The sequence below is a fragment of the Oncorhynchus masou genome, chromosome 23 (genome assembly GCF_036934945.1).
Source record: "Oncorhynchus masou masou isolate Uvic2021 chromosome 23, UVic_Omas_1.1, whole genome shotgun sequence".
NCBI lineage: Eukaryota > Metazoa > Chordata > Actinopteri > Salmoniformes > Salmonidae > Oncorhynchus > Oncorhynchus masou.
In genome coordinates, this window is record NC_088234.1 from 47270628 (window position 1) to 47292597 (window position 21970).

General features: G+C 45.8%; 1 protein-coding gene across 1 annotated transcript; it reads right to left on the reverse strand.

Annotated features, from left to right (window-relative positions):
• Window positions 1–5557: 5557 nt before the first annotated feature.
• synpo2la (synaptopodin 2-like a) lies at window positions 5558–21101 on the reverse strand. The gene is given in 5 exon segments (XM_064932286.1): window positions 5558–5734; window positions 5737–8358; window positions 18095–18837; window positions 19217–19368; window positions 20751–21101. Coding segments are annotated over 5 exon segments (3723 nt in total). The 5' UTR covers window positions 20853–21101; the 3' UTR covers window positions 5558–5630.
• Between the last annotated feature and the right edge of the window lie 869 nt (window positions 21102–21970).

Here is a 21970-nt window from a genome sequence, read left to right on the forward strand (position 1 = left end):
TTCTGCAAAGGGACCAGGACAACTGATCCATGTAAAGGAAAGAATGAATGGGGCCATGTATCGTGAGATTTTGAGTGAAAACCTCCTTCCATCAGCAAGGGCATTGAAGATGAAACGTGGCTGGGTCTTTCAGCATGACAATGATCCCAAACACACCGCCCGGGCAACGAAGGTGTGGCTTCGTAAGAAGCATTTCAAGGTCCTGGAGTGGCCGAGCCAGTCTCCAGATCTCAACCCCATAGAAAATCTTTGGAGGGAGTTGAAAGTCTGTGTTGCCCAGAAACAGCCCCAAAACATCACTCCTCTAGAGGAGATCTGCATGGAGGAATGGGCCAAAATACCAGCAACAGTGTGTCAAAATCTTGTGAAGACTTACAGAAAATGTTAGGACTCTGTCATTGCCAACAAAGGGTATATAACAAATTATTGAGATAAACTTTTGTTATTGACCAAATACTTATTTTCCACCATTATTTGCAAATAAATTCATTAAAAATCCTACAATGTGATTTTCTGGATTTTTTCTCTCTCATTTTGTCTGTCATAGTTTAAGTGTACCTATGATGAAAATTACAGGCCTCTCTCATCTCTTTAAGTGGGAGAACTTGCACAATTGGTGGCTGACTAAATACTTTTTTGCCCCACTGTATGCCTGGCTACACACATATTCTTGTTGCTAAAATGTACCGAACATCCATTGCATTTGTTATATAAAGAGCAATCGCGAGAATAAATTGTAACATTGTTTATTCAGTTCAGTTACATTGTATCGCAGATCTGTAGCCTACCACCGCAGATTGTTAGAGGACTGATGCTTTGCATCCCCTGTCAAGACCATAGGGACTAGACCACCAATGATCCACTATTTTACACTTCCGTAGGCCTACAGTTGATCTAGCCGATGCAGCACGGAATTAGTGGAAACCAAGACAGTTCTCAGGGCAGGCCTGGTTGTAGCTAGATATGCTTGAGTTGCATCAGGGACAATTTTAGCATTTTAGCTAACCCTAACCCTTTTCCTAACCTTAACCTAATTCTCCTAACCTGCCACATGAATTATTCTAACCTGCCACGTTAATTATCCTAACCTGCTGTGTAAGTTCTACTACCCTGCTACGAAAAGTCACTTCTGCTTATCAAACCGGCAGACATATCCTGAGAACAGTCTTGGTTTCCACCAATGAGGCAAGTGCACTGTGACTTTCATGGAAAAGCCAAGTCAGATTCTGTACTGGCTTCTTGGAACTAATATGACATTTTTTCTCAATCGCCTTGGCTCCATTCTCAAATGATTTGAGAATTCTACATGTCATATATAGGAATGCACAACGACCTCATGCTGGTGGCAGAGCGGCAGTATTCAGCCATCAGAAAGAACAAGAAATTTGCAACATGGTCATAGCCAACAATTCCATCCATCAAGAGAGATCCAAAGTGCAATCATAAATGACAACAATATCTTCGCAAATATCAATTCTGTCGGCATTTCCACTATAGACAGAGTTTAGGAAAAAAGATCTAATGACTATGAAACAACTCATATATGAGAGGAATAGTGACAGAGTGAAGGAGCTGCAGTACCAGGATGTCCAGGTAGGAGCTGTGGTACCAGTATGTCCAGGTAGGAGCTGTGGTACCAGTATGTCCAGGTAGGAGCTGCGGTACCAGTATGTCCAGGTAGGAGCTACGGTACCAGTATGTCCAGGTAGGAGCTGTGGTACCAGTATGTCCAGGTAGGAGCTGTGGTACCAGTATGTTCAGGTAGGAGCTGCGGTACCAGTATGTCCAGGTAGGAGCTGCGGTACCAGTATGTCCAGGTAGGAGCTGTGGTACCAGTATGTTCAGGCACCTCTGTCCTACCTGGACATCAATGATCACAGGCGATCATTGCAGGGGATGGTTGCGATCATTGCAGGGGATGGTTGAGCCACACAAGGAGATTTTATTCCCCCGGTGCATCGCAAGGGAAAACATCACATGTGATGTTAACGAAAATTTCTGGCCAGACCAACAAGAGTGACAGGATGTCCACCAAGAAGATGGGAACTTGTGGCCTCGTTGGTGGCGAGTAGTCTAGGGCACTGCATCGCAGCGCTAGCTGTGCCACCAGAGACTCTGGGTTTGAGCCCAGGCTCTGTCGCAGCCGGCTGCAACCGGGATGTCCGTGGAGCGGCGGACCTTTGGCCCAGCGTCACCCGGGTTAGGGAGGGTTTGGCCGGTAGGGATATCCTTGTCTCATCGCACACCGACTGTTGAAATCAGTATCTAAAAATCTCAGTGTGATACACAATAGCATTCAGCTAGACAAAACTGACATTATTGTATAGTACAGTAAACAGTCAGTGTCAACAAAAAAAGTAGAACAAAGCTGAAATGCGTATATAACAAACATTTCCAGGGTTGACTGCCATGGTGAAAAAACATCTAAACATTTTGACCAGTACGGCTCACAGTATGACAACACCTTTCATTCTGGTGACACAATAACTAGGTTTTGAAGCATGAATGGAATGTTTCGAGTGAGTTACTACATTTTGTAGACATGCAATAGAGTTGCGGTGTCCCATGAAACAGTTGTGACAGTTGCACTTACAGTTTAGAGAATGTTAAGACTGTTTTTCTTAAATGAGCCAAAGCGATTGAGAAACTGCAGCATGTCTTCGTTGTATTCCGTTGGTAAGTAGCTGCATGTCTGTTACCTTACGCTATTGAAACAGACAGACAGACATAATTAATTTGACCAAATATTTAGGAAGAGTTCATTTAAATGGAGTCTGTGAAAGAAGAAACCACCCGGACAAAGTGGTCATCAACTGAAAACCAAGTCAAATGAATGTATTGTGTTATAGGTTTCACGATGCTTGTATCTAAAACAAAGGAAATCATTGTAAGATTGTTCTGTACATCAGCTGGGTTCTCAGTAAGCTTCAATAGGAGGTGTGTAGCCTGACATGAAAGTGTGTCCTTGTATCTGTGTGGGCTAATATAGTCCAAATGTTTGCCTTGCGATAACATGAGCCAGTGGTTGAGCCAATGACAAGTTGAGCAAATTGAAGTGTTTTCTTCCTAGGCTTGATTCAAGGCACGGTCGCTGGGATATGAGGCCTATGTTAAAAGTGTTTTAAAAAGACAGACGTGGTTTTTAAAAGGTTGTGGTAATATTTCATTCCGTACAGAAATTTGTAGGCGGCTTAACTTACCCAGTCCTGCGGCTCAACTTACCCTGTACCCATGGAGTGATGCTGAATGTAAAAAATGGCTCAACTTACCCCGTACCCATGGAGTGATGCTGAATGTAAAAAATGGCTCAACTTACCCACTCTCTCCTAATTGAATTAGAGAAATATTTGTTAATTTTAGGGAATCAATGGCATTGTCTTTGCATGTAGCCTATTATTCCTGTTCAGAGACTGGTTTTCTGTAGCACAGAAATATTGTGTATCTGAGCATTTCAGTGTTACTCAGTGCTTTTTAATGACAGGGGGCAGTGTGGAATCAGAGGATTCAGACAATTGGATAAAAGTATTTTTATTCCTCTAAAATGAACACATCTCTTAGTCAGTAAAAAGCTTATACTGCTCTCCTTTATTGCAGCTTCAATAACAGACATTTTCACACTCACTCTTTTATATAGATGTATCCAGGATAAATGCATTTTTGTTTTTTTGTATTTTTACACACCGAGACCACTATGCACAACATATCACATACTTTGAAACCCATAATGACATAAATACAGATAGCCTAAGTTAGGCTCCAATTAGATTCATAAATTAGAAAAACAACAAAAAAAGAACAATGATTTACCAGTGTCAGAAAGGCAAGTCATGAACCCTGTCAGTTTATGGGGGTCGTATCCATATCCAAAAGCCTGTATATATTTACAGTTAATTACCATCAGCTGTTTTCATTGTTAGAAGAACATGAACGGTTATGGTTTCGTTCTTGATCGTGTTCATTATGTGTTCATCTCTGCCATTTTATACACTACCTGATCACCTCAGAGAGACACCGGGGGAGTCTGTTACTTTCTCTCTCTACCCTCCTCCCTTACTAGGCCTCAGAACCAGGCTTTCCTGGTCACTCTCGTCTACTTTCCAAAGGCTGTGGGAAATCCTTGACAAATATCCAAACTGAAGTTTCTCTCTCATGGTACACTGTGTCATATCTCCCCACCTCTAAATTAGAGGCTAACATGCCTGTGAGGACCTTGACTTGGTTCATAACCGACACCCCTCTAAATCATTTGGCAGGGACCGTATGTCCCTGCTTCTTCAATATCCACAGCCCATCTCATGTCTTTAACATTTCTGTTGCCGGTGCCTCCCTGGTTTTCTATACGAGAAATCAGATTCAGTCACAAAAAATGAACATCTGTCATCAGTGTGATTTTTTTTAATACAACGTGAGTGGTGACATGGACACCAGACATTCAGAAAGGGCACACCGTCTGGGAAGGGCTGGGTTGCTGTGCTCATCCAATTCGGTTGGCTGTCTAATCAGCTCTGCAAATAGGCAGTGACTGGCTAGAAAAACACCTGTTAACTACAAACCCCGCCAAATCAGATAGCATTTCTCACTGACCCCTGGGAGCCAGGGATCTGGTGCCACCAACACAAACACTCAGGATGGAGTGAGGTTTAACTTACAGTATCTTCCACCTCCTCTGATCTTCTGAGGTGGGCTTCAGCAGACTGGAAGGGAGCCCCAGCCCTAGATCCATTAAACATTTGACCTAGCCATTGCCCAATGAAAAAGGAGCAATGACATCTGTTGGAGAGCCCAGATTTCATGAGAGAAGCATGTCAGGGTTTTCTTCTGAGTGAAGCATCATCGTGCTTTGCACTCGTCTGAGTGGCGCTCACTTGGCGCTCACATTGAATCAGCTCGGACCCCCTGTGTTCACCACTCTCTGTTAGCCTCACCTCTCCGTCCTCTGTCCTCTCATCAGAGACAGGGAAGACTCAAGGCCTCAGCGATCCTCCTGTGGTAATGTTTAGTGAATGGTCGGTTGCTATGCAAAATGATATCCACCATTTCATTTCAGAAATCCTACATGTCAACATTTCAAGTTTCAAAGAATAATTCAGTACAGGCTCTCTCACTCCCATGGCGATTTAAACAGTATTTAGATGACTGTGTAGAAAGATAAGCCCTACAAAAACCTCCTCCAGGACAGGCGTACAGTGGATATACTACTGTGTACTTTGTGACATGACTGGGCCAAATGAGTTGAAAGACAGACCAGACCAAATGCAGGTTAGCAACAGTATGTGTGACAGGCAAGCTCATCTACGACTGCAATCACATGGACCATGATTTGAAGTTGTTCATAGCACTGTGTGAAGTTAACAGCAAAGGACCTCTATTGCACAAACAAAAAGCTGGAAAATAACAATAATAATAATCAAATGAATGGAAACACATTTCTGAGTTTCACCAATCAAACATTCGTTTAGTGAGGGTTTCAAATCCTTACAATGAAAGAGACTTCATACATTTGTGAAAACGTATTTGTTGGGCTCTGAACAAACTCATTGATCAGTTTTTGACCACTTTTTGCAGATATATATATATTTTTTATAGGGCTGGGATGTGTCCAGTTCTCAGACAGGGTCTCCCACCTCCATTTACATGGCACCTGGTCTCCACACACGCGGCTGGACACCAACCTTGGTGGCGATGAAGCGGGGTTTGGGTGCCTGCACGGCATTTGCCCTGAAAGGAGGGGGAGGTTAGCAAGGAAACTCAGATCAGGGGCACTCTGAAACTGCTTAGTACCTTGGAGCCCACTGTAAGACACCCCAGGATAGGGTGATGGGTGGGGGATGGGGTTGGGGTTGGGGACAGGGGTGGCATTGATTCTGGGCAGCCCGGGCAGGCCCCCTGAATAGGTAGGAGCAAGGGCGGGATGTGGGGCAGAGACCGGGGCTGGGGAAAAGACAGGGGCAGGGGGTGGGGAGAGAGGAGCAGGGGGTGGGGAGATCATGTCGGAGCGGGTCAGGCGCTCTCCCAGCGTTGTGGCTGAACGAGGAGCGATCACGGTGGGGGCCAAACACCGGGATGACATGGGCGTGGGTGTTGAGAAGCGTTTGATCTCGTACACACGGGCCGCCTTGACTGGGATCTGTCTGGGAGGAGTCATGGTGCTGCCCACCATGGTAGTATACCCTCCCTGCTGCTGCCTCTGGTCCTGGTATGAGGGCATCGCCGACAGGTTGGCAACACTACCCCCGAACATAGCTGAGTTGAGCTGGTAAGGCTGCCTTCTCATGAAATCCAGAGCTTTGATTCCCTCCCTATGAGAGGCTATCCCCCGTCTGCTTCCCCAGCCCCCCCTGTCAGACCTGCCTGTATCTCTCTGTGGCCCCACAGGGCAGGAGGGGGCTAGCAACGGGTTGTAACCAATGGGCGGGGGGGCACGGATGTTGGGGGATAACTTCCACTGTGAGTTGATATTGGGGTTGGGGGCATACTGGGACTCGGCCCCTGGGTGGGTGACCTCCTGCTGGTAGGCGGTCTCTAGTGGGGTGTCTACCACAAACCGGTCCATGCGGCTCTGCCTGCGGGCAAACAGCTGAGCCCCCTTCCCCTCCGCCTGGGGAATCTGAGGGGCCTCGTGGATGACCCTGGGTTTGGGAGCCACCGGTGGAGGCATCCTGCCCCGGCCGGCTTCAGCAGCCTGGTCTTCCTCTGTGCCTGAGTCAAAGCCCATCATACTCCCTGAATTGCTTCCGTAGTGGGGCCTGTCATCCAGGTTCTGCACCATGTTCAGCAGGTCAGGGTTGGGAGAGTTCTTCTTCTCATCAGGGACTCGGAACATGGGCCTCCTGCCGCTGCGCCGACGAGCCTCCTGGAGGTAACCGGTACGACCACCAGGGAGAGGTGGGACATTGGACATGGGGGATCTGGGTGCAGCTGCAGGAGCTGTGGAGTGTGGGAGTGGGACAACTGAGACTGAAGCTTGGGGCATGTGGGCAAAAGAAACTTGAGGTTGGGGTATGGGGTCAAATGACACTGGAGCTGGGGATGATTGGGCCACCGAGACCGAGGCTTGGGGTATGGGAGCACCTGAGAATGGCGATGGGGGTGGAATTGAGGGTACGTTGGCAAATGATACTGGGGGTGGTGGTACGGAGGCAAACGAGACTGGAGGTGGGGGTATGGGGCCACCTGAGAATTGTGCTGGGGGTGGAGGTATGGCTGTGAAGGAAGCCTGTGGAACAGAGAGCATGGGTGGTTCTGCCAGACTCTCCACAGAGAAGGCAGGACGGGGATGAGTGGCCGGTGCTGAGGATGGGGTGGAGAACGATCCTCCGGACACAGAGGACGGGGGTGAGAAGAAGGAAGGACAGCCACTTGCAGGCAGCTCTGATGTGGTGGAGAAGGGAGGTCCTACAATAGACACAGAGGTTGCTGGGCGCTGGGCCCTTTTGGTGATGACGGGGCGGAACACAACAGGAGCGGTGGCGGCTCGGTTAGTCACAAACCCTGGGTTGAAGGGGCGGGCGGTTCTGTTGACCACAGAGCTGGAGGAGAGTTCTGGTAGTGGTGTTTGGGGCGGAGGTATGGTTGAGATGGACACTTGGCCGGTGATTGGTTTGGGTGCCACAGTCATTAGCACACTAGCTGTGCTCACTGCAGAGTAGGCTACATCTCCGTTAGCCATACTGTAGGCAGTAGGAGCAGCTGGGGCTGGTGCCATAGCCCTCTCTGCCACAGACGGAGTCTCCTCCTGGAAGGCTACAGGGGGCGGTGGTGCCACAGGTTGCTGAGGTTGGTACATCTGTGGTTGTGTCTCTGGCTGGGGCTGGCTCTGTGCATATGACTGAGGCTGCTCCTGGATCTGTGGTTGGTTCGGTGGTTGGGTCTTTATCTGAGGCTGGGGCGGCACCTGAGGCTGGGTGGCAGCCACCTTCTTGGCGTGCTCGGCTGCCCTCTTCCTTTGCTGCTCAAACAGCTGGGCGCCCTTCCCAGAGATGTCACTTAGGCCGGGACTGGGGGCATCTTCTGTCCCATCCCCTCGCTCTCCCCCTGCGGTCGCCCTCTTCTCCAGTGCATCCAAGTAGTCACTGTCCCAGGTGGTGTCGGGGGCGGCTGAGAAGCCATCCTCATCAAACTCCGACTCGCTTCCTGGGAAAAGACCATCTTCTTCCTGGGAATCTTGCTGCATGTCCTCGTCCACGCTGCCGAAGCTGGTCAGCGTGTACTTCTTGGAGCGCTGCCGCCTCTTCTTGAACATCAGCACGCCCTTGGAGTGGGGGTTGGGAGCATCTGTCAGAAGGGAGGCGATGGAGCGGCACTTGGTTCTGGCCTCCTTCACCTGTTTGTCTTGAACCGTGTCACCCCGGTTCAGTTCTGTAGGAGTCAAAGCATGTTTTAGTGTGGGTACGTCTGTAAATACACCTGTACTATTTCCATAACATCTCGGTTGTGGTCATTTCCATTTGAATTAGGTCGATGACCTTTTTTTAAAGCTCAATGAAACTTATTTTCAATTCTTGAATAGGAGTTATAATTCACCTGAACAACTGCACCTAACATAATATACACAAAAAGATCACAGGATAGTATTTTACATGTAGTGAGTTCTTAGTCCACGTAAAGTGACACAGGGTGGTCATAATTTCTACAAGCTATTTAAAATATGATGAAGAAACATGACTGGTATTAATGCATTGTCAAAAGTAAAGGGGGATATATTTTTTTTTACCAGTGTTGAATGACCAGATATGTATAACCTTTAAATTGAGAACTCATCATGACATCAAGTTCTAAAAACCGGCAAAAGCTAACTTCCTATAATTCTACACATTTTGCTATGGGGCAGAGAGAAAAAATTGCAGTTTTATAGCTAATCTCATACTATTCTACACATTTTGCCATGGATTATGACGTGCTCATATGCTATCTGGGGGGAGGGGGGAGGAGGGGGGGCAACCTCCAGGGGAAGGGGATGTGTGGTACTCCAGTGACAAGAATCCATCTTCTAGCATGCTACCAGAGCACATCCGAAAAAATGCCTGGCAAGCCACAGGATTTTTACATTTACCAAGGTGAAGTTCCCAGCTATTGACTTAATAGCATAGATTTGAAGAAAAGTCCCATCTTGTAGGCAAACTTCAAGCAGACGCTGTACATTTGCACAAACTTATTATAGTTTTAGACAGATATGATCCCAATGTGCCCAACTATGTAAGGAGTTGTTATTTAAATTGTCATTGGCAGTGTCCCTGAAGAGGACATGTGAACCTCTAATTAGGGACACTGAGCGATTTATGGCATTTTATTTATTTAAACTTCTTAAAACAGCAACGTCCTCAAATAGCCTCAGCCCTCCCTCTCTGGGAGTTTATGACTGTGACAGGTGGACAGGTTGTAAGTCTTTGGTATATACACTACAGTTCAAAAGTTTGGGGTCACTTAGAAATGTCCTTGTTTTTGAAAGGAAAGCACATTTCTTGTCCATTAAAATAGCATCAAATTGATCAGAAATACAGTGTAGACATTGTTAATGTTGTAAATGACTATTGTAGCTGGAAACATCAGATTTTTTATGTAATATCTACATAGGCGTACAGAGGTCCATTATCAGCAACCATCACTACTGTGTTCCAATGGCACGTTGAGCTAATTCAAGTTTATCATTTTAAAAGGCTGACTGATCATTAGAAAACCCTTTGCAATTATGTTAGTACAGCTGAAAACTGCTGTTCTGATTAAAGAAGCAGTAAAACTGTCCTTCTTTAGACTAGTTGAGCATCTGGAATATCAGCATTTGTGGATTCGATTAAAGTCTCAAAATGGCCAGAAACAAATAACTTTCTTCTGAAACTCGTCAGTCTATTCTTGTTCTGAGAAATGAAATCCATGCTATTCCATGTGAGAAATTGCCAAGAAACTGAAGATCTCATACAACGCCGTGTACTACTCCCTTCACAGAACAGCACAAACTGTCTCTAACCAGAATAGAAAGAGGTGGGAGGCCCCGGTGCACAACTGAGCAAGAGGACAAGTACATTAGAGTGTCTAGTTTGAGAAACAGATGCCTCACAAGACCTCAACTGGCAGCTTCATTAAATAGTACCCGCAAAACACCGGTCTCAACGTCAACAGTGAAGAGGCGACTCCGGGATGCTGGTCTTCTCGGCAGAGCTCCTCTGTCCAGTGTCTGTGTTCTTTTGCCTATCTTAATATTTGATTTTTATTGGCCAGTCTGAGATATGGCTTTCACTTTGCCGAGATTCTTCAAAGTAGCGACCCTTTGCACCCTCATAGATATCATCCTAAATAACTTGCCCTCCAAATACACCTCTGCTGTTTTCAACCAAGATCTCAGCAATCACTGCCTCATTGCCTGCATCAGTATCTCAGTTCACTGGTCACGATGGCAACACCCCCCCCCGTAGCACGTGCTCCAACAGGTGTATCTCGCTGATCCTGAAGCCAAAACCTAATTTGACCGCCTTTCCTTCCAGTTCTCTGCTGCCTGCGACTGGAACGAATTGCAAAAATCTCTGAAGTTGGACACTTTTATCTCCCTCACCAACTTTAAACATCTGCTATCTGAGCAGCCAACCGATCGCTGCAGCTGTACATAGTCCATCGGTATATAGCCCACCCAATTTACCTACCTCATCCCCATACTGTTTTTATTTGATTTACTTTTCTGGTCTTTTGCACACCAGTATCTCTACCTGCACATGTTCATCTGATCATTTATCACCCCAGTCTTAATCTGCAAAATAGTAATTATTCACTCTTATGGCCTATTTATTGCCTACCTCCTCATGCCTTTTGCACACAATGTATATAGATTATTTTTTTTCTACTATGTTATTGACTTGTTTATTGTTTATTGTTTACTCCATGTGTAATTCTGTGTTGTTGTCTGTTCACACTGCTATGCTTTATCTTGACCAGGTCGCAGTTGCAAATGAGAACTTGTTCTCAACTAGCCTACCTGGTTAAATAAAGTTTAAATAATTAATTAATTAAATGATAATAAAATCCGTAATGGGTCTGCGGAACGACCACCCCTCCTCACTGTCAAACGCTCCCAAAAACAATTCAGCGAACAGGCCTTTCTAATCGACCTGGCAGGGGTATCCTGGAATGACATTGACCTCATCCCATCAGTAGAGGGTGCCTGGTTATTCTTTAAAAGTGCCTTCCTCAGCATCGTAAATAAGCATGCCCCATTCAAAAAATGTAGAACTAGGAATAGATATAGCCCTTGGTTCACTCCAGACCTGTCTGCCCTTGACCAGCACAAAAACATCCTGTGGCGTTCTGCATTAGCATCGAATAGCCCCCGTGATATGCAACTTTTTAGGGAAGTTAGGAACCAATATACACAGGCAGTTAGGAAAGCTAAAGCTATATTTTTCAAACAGAAATTTGCATCCTGTAGTACAAACTCAAAAAAGTTCTGGGACACTGTAAAGTCCATGGAGAATAAGAGCACCTCCTCCCAGCTGCCCACTGCACTGAGGCTATCACTACCAATAAATCCACAATAATTGAGAATTTCAATAAGCATTTTTCTACGGCTGGCCATGCTTTCCACCTGACCACGCCTACCCCGGTCAACAGCCCTGCGCTCCCCACAGCAACCTGCCCAAACCTCCCCTACTTCTCCTTCACCCAAATCCAGATGGCTGATGTTCTGAAAGAGCTGCAAAAATCTAGACCCCTACAAATCAGCCAGGCTATACAATCTGGACCCTCTCTTTCTAAAATTATCTGCCAAAATTATTGCAACCCCTATTACGAGCCTGTTCAACCTCTCTTTCGTATCGTCTGAGATTCCCATAGATTGGAAAGCTGCCGCGGTCATCCCCCTCTTCAAAGGGGGAGACACTCTAGACCCAAACTGCTACAGACCTAAATCTATTCTACCCTGCCTTTCTAAGGTCTTTGAAAGCCAAGTTAACAAACAGATTACCGACCATTTTGAATCTCACCATAACTTCTCCGCTATGCAATCTGGTTTCAGAGCTGGTCATGGGTGCACCTCAGCCACGCTCAAGGTCCTAAACAATATCATAACCGACATCAATAAGAGACATTACTGTGCAGCCGTATTCATCGACCTGGCTAAGGCTTTCGACTTGGTCAATCACAACATTCTTATTGGCAGACTCAACAACCTTGGTTTCTCAAATGATTGCCTCGCTTGGTTCACCAACTACTTCTTCGATAGATTTCAGTATAACAAATCGGAGGGCCTGTTGTCCGGATCTCTGGCAGTCTCTATGGGGGTACCACAGGGTTCAATTCTCGGGCCGACTCCCTTCTCTGTATACATCAATGATGTCGCTCTTGCTGCTGGTGATTCTTTGATCCACCTCCACGCAGACAACACCATTCTGTATACCTCTGGCCCTTCGTTGGACACTGATATTAACTAACCTCCAGAGGAGCTTCAATGCCATACAACTATCCTTCCGTGGCCTCCAACTGCAAGTGAAAGCCTCTTACATGCAAGTGAAACTAAATGTATGCTCTTCTCCCGATCGCTGCCCGCACCTGCCCGCCCGTCCAGCATCACTACTCTGGGCGGTTCTGACTTAGAATATGTGGACAACTACAAATACCTAGGTGTCTGGTTAGACTGTAAACTCTCCTTCCAGACTCACATTAAACATCTCCAATCCAAAATTAAATCTAGAATCGGCTTCCAATTTTGCAACTAAGCATCCTTCACCACCCGTAGCACGCGCTCCAGCAGGTATATCTCACTGGTCACCCCCAAAGCCAATTCTTCCTTTGACTGCCTCTCCTTCCAGTTCTCTGCTGCCAATGACTGGAAAGTCCTGCAAAAATCTCTGAATCTGGAGACTCTTACCTCCCTGACAGATCAGAGCAGCTCACAGATCACTTGCACCTGTACATACAGTGCCTTGCGAAAGTATTCGGCCCCCTTGAACTTTGCGACCTTTTGCCACATTTCAGGCTTCAAACATAAAGATATAAAACTGTATTGTTTTGTGAAGAATCAACAACAAGTGGGACACAATCATGAAGTGGAACGACATTTATTGGATATTTCAAACTTTTTTAACAAATCAAAAACTGAAAAATTGGGCGTGCAAAATTATTCAGCCCCTTTACTTTCAGTGCAGCAAACTCTCTCCAGAAGTTCAGTGAGGATCTCTGAATGATCCAATGTTGACCTAAATGACTAATGATGATAAATACAATCCACCTGTGTGTAATCAAGTCTCCGTATAAATGCACCTGCACTGTGATAGTCTCAGAGGTCCGTTAAAAGTGCAGAGAGCATCATGAAGAACAAGGAACACACCAGGCAGGTCCGAGATACTGTTGTGAAGAAGTTTAAAGCCGGATTTGGATACAAAAAGATTTCCCAAGCTTTAAACATCCCAAGGAGCACTGTGCAAGCGATAATATTGAAATGGAAGGAGTATCAGACCACTGCAAATCTACCAAGACCTGGCCGTCCCTCTAAACTTTCAGCTCATACAAGGAGAAGACTGATCAGAGATGCAGCCAAGAGGCCCATGATCACTCTGGATGAACTGCAGAGATCTACAGCTGAGGTGGGAGACTCTGTCCATAGGACAACAATCAGTCGTATATTTCCTTTATGGAAGAGTGGCAAGAAGAAAGCCATTTCTTAAAGATATCAATAAAAAGTGTCGTTTAAAGTTTGCCACAAGCCACCTGGGAGACACACCAAACATGTGGAAGAAGGTGCTCTGGTCAGATGAAACCAAAATTGAACTTTTTGGCAACAATCCAAAACGTTATGTTTGGCGTAAAAGCAACACAGCTCATCCCCCTGACCCTACCATCCCCACTGTCAAACATGGTGGTGGCAGCATCATGGTTTGGGCCTACTTTTCTTCAGCAGGGACAGGGAAGATGGTTAAAATGTACATTTACATTTAAGTCATTTGGCAGACGCTCTTATCCAGAGCGACTTAAAAAAAATTGATGGGAAGATGGATGGAGCCAAATACAGGACCATTCTGGAAGAAAACCTGATGGAGTCTGCAAAAGACCTGAGACTGGGACGGAGATTTGTCTTCCAACAAGACAGTGATCCAAAACATAAAGCAAAATCTACAATGAAATGGTTCAAAAATAAACATATCCAGGTGTTAGAATGGCCAAGTCAAAGTCCAGACCTGAATCCAATCGAGAATCTGTGTAAAGAACTGAAAACTGCTGTTCACAAATGCTCTCCATCCAACCTCACTGAGCTCGAGCTGTTTTGCAAGGAGGAATGGGAAAAAATTTCAGTCTCTCGATGTGCAAAACTGATAGAGACATACCCCAAGCGACTTACAGCTGTAATCGCAGCAAAAGGTGGCGCTACAAAGTATTAACTTAAGGGTGCTGAATAATTTTGCACGCCCAATTTTTCAGTTTTTGATTTGTTAAAAAAGTTTGAAATATCCAATAAATGTCGTTCCACTTCATGATTGTGTCCCACTTGTTGTTGATTCTTCACAAAAAAATACAGTTTTATATCTTTATGTTTGAAGCCTGAAATGTGGCAAAAGGTCGCAAAGTTCAAGGGGGCCGAATACTTTCTCAAGGCACTGTAGCTCATCTGTAAATAGCCCATCCAATCTACCTCATCCCCATACTGTATTTATTTATTTACTTATCGTGCTCCTTTGCACCCCAGCATCTCAACTTGCACATTCATTTTCTGCACATCCTACCATTCCAGTGTTAAATTTCTATAGTGTAATTACTTTGCCACCATGGCCTATTTATTGCCTTTGCCTCTCTTATCCTACCTCATTTGCACATGCTGAATATAGATTTTTCTATTGTATTATTGATTGTATTTTTGTTTATTCCATGTGTAACTCTGTGTTGTTGTATGTGTCAAACTGCTTTGCTTTATCTTGGCCAGGTCGCAGTTGCAAATGAGCTTACTAGCTTACCTGGTTAAATAAAGTTGTAATAAAATAAAAATGACAGCTTTGCACAATCTTGGCATTCTCTCAACCAGCTTCATGAGGGAGTCACCTATAATGCATTTCAATTAACAGGTGTGGCATGTTAAACGTTAATTTGTGGAATTTCTTTCCTTCTGAATGTGTTTGAGACAATCAGTTGTGTTGTGACAAGTTAGGGTTGGTATACAGACGATAGCCCTATTTGGTAAAATACCAAGTCCATATTATGACAAGAACAGCTCAAGTAAGCAAATATAAATAGCAGTCCATCATTACTTTAAGACATGAAGCATGGAGGAGGAGGTGTGATGGTGCTTTGCTTGTGACACTGTCTATGATTTATTTAGAATTCAAGGCACACTTAACCAGCATGGCTACCACAGTATTATGCACCGATACGCCGTCCCATCTGGTTTGCACTTAGTGGGACTATCATTTGTTTTTCAACAGGACAATGACCCAACACACCTCCAAGCTGTGTAAGGGCTATTTGACCAAGAAGGAGAGTGATGGAGTGCTGCATCAGATGACCTGGCCTCGACAATCACCTGACCTCAACCCAATTGAGATGGTTTGGGATGAGTTGGACTGCAGAGTGAAGGAAAAGCAGCCAACAAGTGCTCAGCATATATGGAAACTCCTTCAAGACTATTGGAAAAGCATTCCAGGTGAAGCTGGTTGAGAGAATGCCAACAGTGTGCAAAGCTGTCATCAAGGTAAAGGGTGGCCATTTTAAAGAATCTCAAATCTCAAATATATTGTGATTTGATAACACTTTTTTGGTTACTACATGATTCCATATGTGTTATTTTCTAGTTTGATGTCTTCACTCTTATTCTACAATGTAGAAAATAGCACAAACAAAGAAAACCCCTTGAATGAGTAGGTATGTCCAAACTTTTGACTGGTACTGTATATATTTTGGCTGTTAGCCCAGGTCACTGGTCCAATCATCAGCTGCCTGTTCGCTCTGACAGACTGATCACAGCAGAGGGCACTCCGCCTTACTATTATTAACTATTGGTGTATTGGTGTCTAAACCATCTGACCAAGGACAGCACGTGTGTATTTTGTCTATTGATATGTGTATGAATGGAATGGTATCATATTTTGTTTTACTCTCGATACAGTTTTAAATGTGTCTTATTTATACCTGTAAATAGTTATTGTACGTTTTTCTTCAGTGTGTCCTTGTTTTTGTTGCAGTCTTAGCGAGATGTAGCAAGACATGAACGTGAGAGGGGAATGTAGTGGAAGAGAAGGACAGTGTGATATATAAAGGTGGTCAAAGAGGGAAAGTGAGAGGGGGGAGCTACTGCTACTTGATATCAGATAGCAGCTGCTTGGAGATGCCTTTCCCAGTTCATACATGCAGTGCTCGGGTTAGCGGACCACTGAACTAGGGGACAATTATAGCCCCTGTTCTACGTAGAAGGGACTGCCTCTGTCCTCTTAAAGGGGCCCTTTCCAGACTAATGCTATCTCATGAGGAACACTCTGCCTTTACCCGAGAGGACACCTATGAGAATAAACATTGATTTGATTTGAGAAGCTACTTAAACCATCTCATTATCACAATGACAATTGTTTTAATATGATTTAAACAAAAATGTAAACGCAACATGTAACAATTTCTAAGATTTTACTGAGTTACAGTTCATATAAGGAAATCAATTCATTAGGCCCTAATATATGGATTTCACGTGACTGGGAATACAGACATGCATCTGTTGGTCACAGATACCTAAAAAAAAGGTAGGGGCGTGGATCAGAAAACCAGTCCGTATCTGCTGTGACCAACATTTGCCTCATGCAACGCGACACATCCCCTACACATAGAATAGATCAGGCTGTTGATTGTGGCCTGTGGAATGTTGTCTCACTCCTCTTCAATGGCTGTTCGAAGTTGCTGGATATTGGCAGGAACTGGAACATGCTGTGGTACACGTTGAGCCAGAGCATCCCAAACAGGCTCAATGGGTGACATGTCTGGTGAGTATGCAGGCCATGGAAGAACTGGGACATTTTCAGCTTCCAGGAATTGTGTATAGATCCTTGCGACATGGTGCTGTGTATTATCACGCTGAAACATGAGGTGATGGCAGCGGATGAATGTCACGACAGTGGTCTTCAGGATCTCGTTACGGTATCTCTGTGCTTGCAAATTGCCATTGATAAAATGTAATTGTGTTCATTGTCCCTAGCTTGTGCCTGCCCATACCATAACTCCACGGCCACCATGGGGCACTCTGTTCACAACATTGACATCAGCAAACAGCTCGCCCACACGACACCATACACGCAGTCTGCCATTTGCCCGGTACAGTTGAAACCGGGATTCATCCGTGAAAAGCACACTTCTCCAGCGTGCCACTGGCCAGCGAAGGTGAGCATTTGTCCACTGAAGTCGGTTTTTCGACACCGAACTGCAGTCATGTCAAGACCCTGGTGAGGACCAAGAGCAAGCAGAAGAGCTTCCCTGAGATGGTTTCTGACAGTTTGTGTAGAAATTCTTCAGCTGTGCAAAACCACAGTTTCATCAGCTGTCCGGGTGGCTGGTCTCAGATGATCCTGCAGGTGAAGAAGATGGATGTGGAGGTCCTGGACTGGCATGGTTAAAACATGGCGTGTGGTTGTGATGTACTGCTAAATTCTCTAAAATGACGTTGGAGTGGGCTTATGGTAGAGAAATTAACATTCAATTGTTTGGCAACAGCTGTGGTGGACATTCCTACAGTCAACATCCCAATTGCACGCTCCCTCAAAACTTGAGACATCACAAAACTGCACATTTTAGAGTGGCCTTTTATTGTCCCCAGCACAAGGTGCAGCTCTGTAATGAGAAGCGCTGCTTCCATATATGCCACACCTGTCAGGTGGATGGTTTATTTTTGCGAAGGATAATTACTCACTAACAGGGTTGTAAACAATTTTGAGCACACAATTTGAGAGAAATAAGCTTTTTGCATGTATTGAACATTTCTGGGATGTTTTATTTCAGCTCATGAAACACGGGACCAACAATTTACATGTTGCATTTATATTTTTGTTCGGTATAAATAATTCACAACATGCAATGCCAGCCTCAACTAGCCATTACATGACTAATTATTTGTACACATCTCCCTATAGGGTATGATTAGGATACTCACTGGCTTGCTTGGCCTTGTCCATGTAGGTGACACTGAGCTCCTCATCCAGAGGGGTGTCTATGGGCCCCACCATGGGCACCAGCTGCCTGCGGGAGCTCAGCTGCATGGCCCCCTTGGCCCTCTCGGGAGAAACCAGTGGTACCACGTTGGAGGGCTCCTGGAAGCCACTGTCCTCCTCCGCCACTCCGTCCCTTCCTGGGCCCTGGTCCTCGACAGAGGAGATGATGGAGGAGGTCTCTGTGGAGGTCTGGGAGGACCACATCCCTGGAGGGGGCTGGTAAATCACCTCCTTGCGGGCCACCCCCGGCAAGCCTTCCCCCGCTCCTCGGCCATCCATTAGCCCGTGGTCCTGGAGCCCTGGGTAGAGCTGGCCATCTGGGGCGCTGTCATAGCCGCTAAACTCTGAGGTCTCGCCTCCCTCCTGGGAGGCTCTGCCAGAGGCTTTGCCGGGTAAGTTGCTGGGACTTCTGCGCTTCTGCCTCCTCTGCCTCTCGTGGGCTGCCACATCTGCGTCGCTGTCTGTCTCCCCGTAGTAGGCCTCACTGCCTGGGGGCGAGGTGAGGCCGCTGCGCCCCATGGGGGACAGGACAGAGGACCTGCCATGGGGGACCTCCCTGACAGCTGCTATGTGGTGGGGTCTGGAGGAGGGGGACATGGCACGCAGGGCGGCTCGGTACTCTTTGTCAATGCGAGGGGACGGGGCGCGGGTCAACAGCACCACAGACTGGAAGCCTGCCGGTGCCCTGTGGGAGAAAATTAACAATTGTTGGGCATACTGCTCTGGCTTATGCTATTTGCATAAGATGGGGTGGCAGGTAGCCTGGTGGTTAGAGCGTTGTGCCAGTAACTGAAAGGTTGCTGGATCGAATCCCCAAGCTGACAAGTTAAAAGTCTATTGTTCTGCCCCTGAACAAGGCAGTTTACCCACGGTTCCCTGGCAGGCTGTCATTGTAAATAAGAATTTGTTCTTAACTGACTTGCCTAGTTAAATAAAGATTAAATTAATAAAATAATGATGGAGTAGCACTTAATGCTAATATAACAGGTAAAACAATGTGTTAACATCAGGACTTTTATGCATAAAAGTGTACACATCAATGGCGATTGTAATTACTCTCTGACCTCTTGACCCGGATGTGTAATATTCCTGGGGAGCTGTCGATTATGGTCATGGCCTGGGAGTGGGACAGACTTCCACATGGCTGCTCGTTGATGGACACCAGCTCATCGCCCTCCCGCAGTCCTGCCCTGCACGCCTTACTGCGCTTACGCACCTACACCAGCAGAGAGAGACAAAATATCACCCACAATAAACAATATAAGATAGGTTTGCCAACAGTACCCAATACCATACTCTATCTCTCTCTCTCTCTCTCTCTCTCTCTCACTCTCTCTAACGAGCTCTCTCTCTATCTATTATCTCTCTGTCATCTTTCCTTCATTCTGAAAAGTGATATTGGATAGAGAACATGACAAAGCAGCTCTTGATCTCTTGTCTTGGTGACTTGCCCTGACAGCTTGGACGTGCTGCAGACATTTCCCACAAGCTGTGGCTGAAGTGAAGCCCTCTTACCCACTTCAGCAGCGAAATGCCAGCCAGCACCTCTCCTCCCCCATGCACTCGCCCACTATTTGTACCCTATGGGTTGACCTCATAGTTGTGCTAATGCAACCGATGAGATTTTAAGAGAATGTACATGTTGAAGCTACATGATCTGTAAGGATCTCTTACTCTGGTAGAAACGTTACATATCAAGAGTTACATTGAGGTGTGTGAGGATAGAGGAATTTATATTTGTTTTGAAGGGGTTCTTTAACCCTTTGGATCTCAACTAGCACTGGGGAAGAATATAACCCAGACAATGTCTTCACTGGGCTGAAACACACACTTTGGTGAGCCACCTCTTAACCCAGAATAGTCTGTTTGAAAAGCGGTTTTGCTCAGTCAACACTCAGTAAATGTGGTTTCTGTGTGTGTGTGTGTGTGTGTGTGTGTGTCCATACTATATGTACTAAAATCCCCTATACAGAAAAGGACAAGAGAAATACTTTGGTCATGGGGAAATGCAATGGGGGAATGCATAGGCAGTTGGATATGTAAGGTGTGAAACTGATACCCTGTATGTGTCTATGACAGCTTTTCTGAACTGGATGTCCTCTTATGAAGAGGTGTAGCGACTGACTGAGAACCCTGACTGAGAACCAGCCATTCAGAAACGAGAGAGATCCAATGAGGAAAGATGATTGTTCGATCTGTCCGACATCTGTGCAATCACAAACCAAATGCTTTACGAAAACAGTACTTCATGTGTATGTTTTTTCTCATGTCTTTCCACATAGCATGAAATGATGTCTGCCTTGCTACATGCACTCCAAACAGGAGAAGTTTAAAGTTCTACAGCTCTATCAATCCCTCCAATGTCTCCCATTCTAGAACAGACACATGACTCATGCTCAGGCTTCTCGGCCCCCTGCCCATGATTGCAGCCAATATTTTATCTGAACCATGTTCACAACCCTTTATCACCCACTAATTCCAGACCCAATATATTATAGAATGCACTGTCATAGACACTTATCATTCAGAATGTCCCTCTTACCATATCCCCCGTCCCTTGAAACAGTTTTACCATCCTACCTTTCACTGAAGCCATACCTTGGCCACCTGAAGTGGTTTCTGGTGCTCCGCGCCCCCCTGGAGACGAAAGCCCCATGGTGCTCCACCAGACAAGGTGATTATAACCTCTTCTGCCACCATTATTGTGTGATACGTTCTCCTTTTTAGTTTTTCTGTCCGTTTGGCTGTCTTTTTGTCTTTCTGGGGGGCCCTCAGTGCGTTTACTCCATAGTTGTCAGGGCCCCCTCAGAGAGCTCTGTCCGCTCTCCTTCAGCTATAATGTCATGGAGTTGACTTCTCTCAACCCACTACTCTGGCACCTGGGCACACACACATACACACACTCTTTCAATGACACACACACATGCCCACCCACACCCTAAGTATGGGCACTGCTGATAGGGTTGCAGGCTGGGGGAGCTGAAATAGAGAGAGAGGGGGGAAGAGAAAGAGAGAGAGAGGAGAGAGCGATAGAGAGAGGGGGAGACAGAAAGAGGGGAGAGGGGGAGAGAGAGAGAGAGAGAGAGAGAGAGAGAGAGAGAGAGAGAGAGGAGAGAGCAATAGAGAGAGGGGGAGACAGAAAGAGGGGAGAGAGAGAGAGAGAGAGATGGGGAGAAAGTAAGAGAGAGAGAGAGAAAGAGAGGGGGGACAGAGAGAGAGAAAGAGAGGGGGAGAGAGAGCAAGCAAGAGAGAGAGGGAAGTAGGTGGAAAAGAAGAGGAGGTGGTTAGAGACCTGTGTCTGCTTACACAGTGGAATGCTGGCTTGAGTGATTGAGAGGAGGGTCTAATTGCACACTTGTCCTGTCACTCAGACAGCGGAGTTGTCAAGGGGTTGTTGATAGCCACTCCAAAAATAAGCCCCTACCTCCAGTGTTGTCCATGCACCTCTAAACCTGTGTAAGACTAGAATCTGGAGAATCTAAATTATTTATATCTATGTTCCCAAATGGTGGTGGGGATCCACTTTGTAGTGGGTCATGGCTGATTCCTTTGAGGTCGTGACTTCATTAATCAGTCAATCACATTTGATTATAACACTTTTTGCAAAATCATTAGTCACAAGATATTTGTGGTTAGGTCCTGGGTGTCATCCGTTCGGGGTCCATATTAGGACATCCTCAGTTTCAGGATGACGTTTTCGATCACAACAACTCAACCACTGACAATACACGACTTTGTTTGTGACACTTTCCCTGGGGGACCGATAGCAACAAGTGGACATACACTACTGTTCAAAAGTTTGGGGTCACATGGAAATA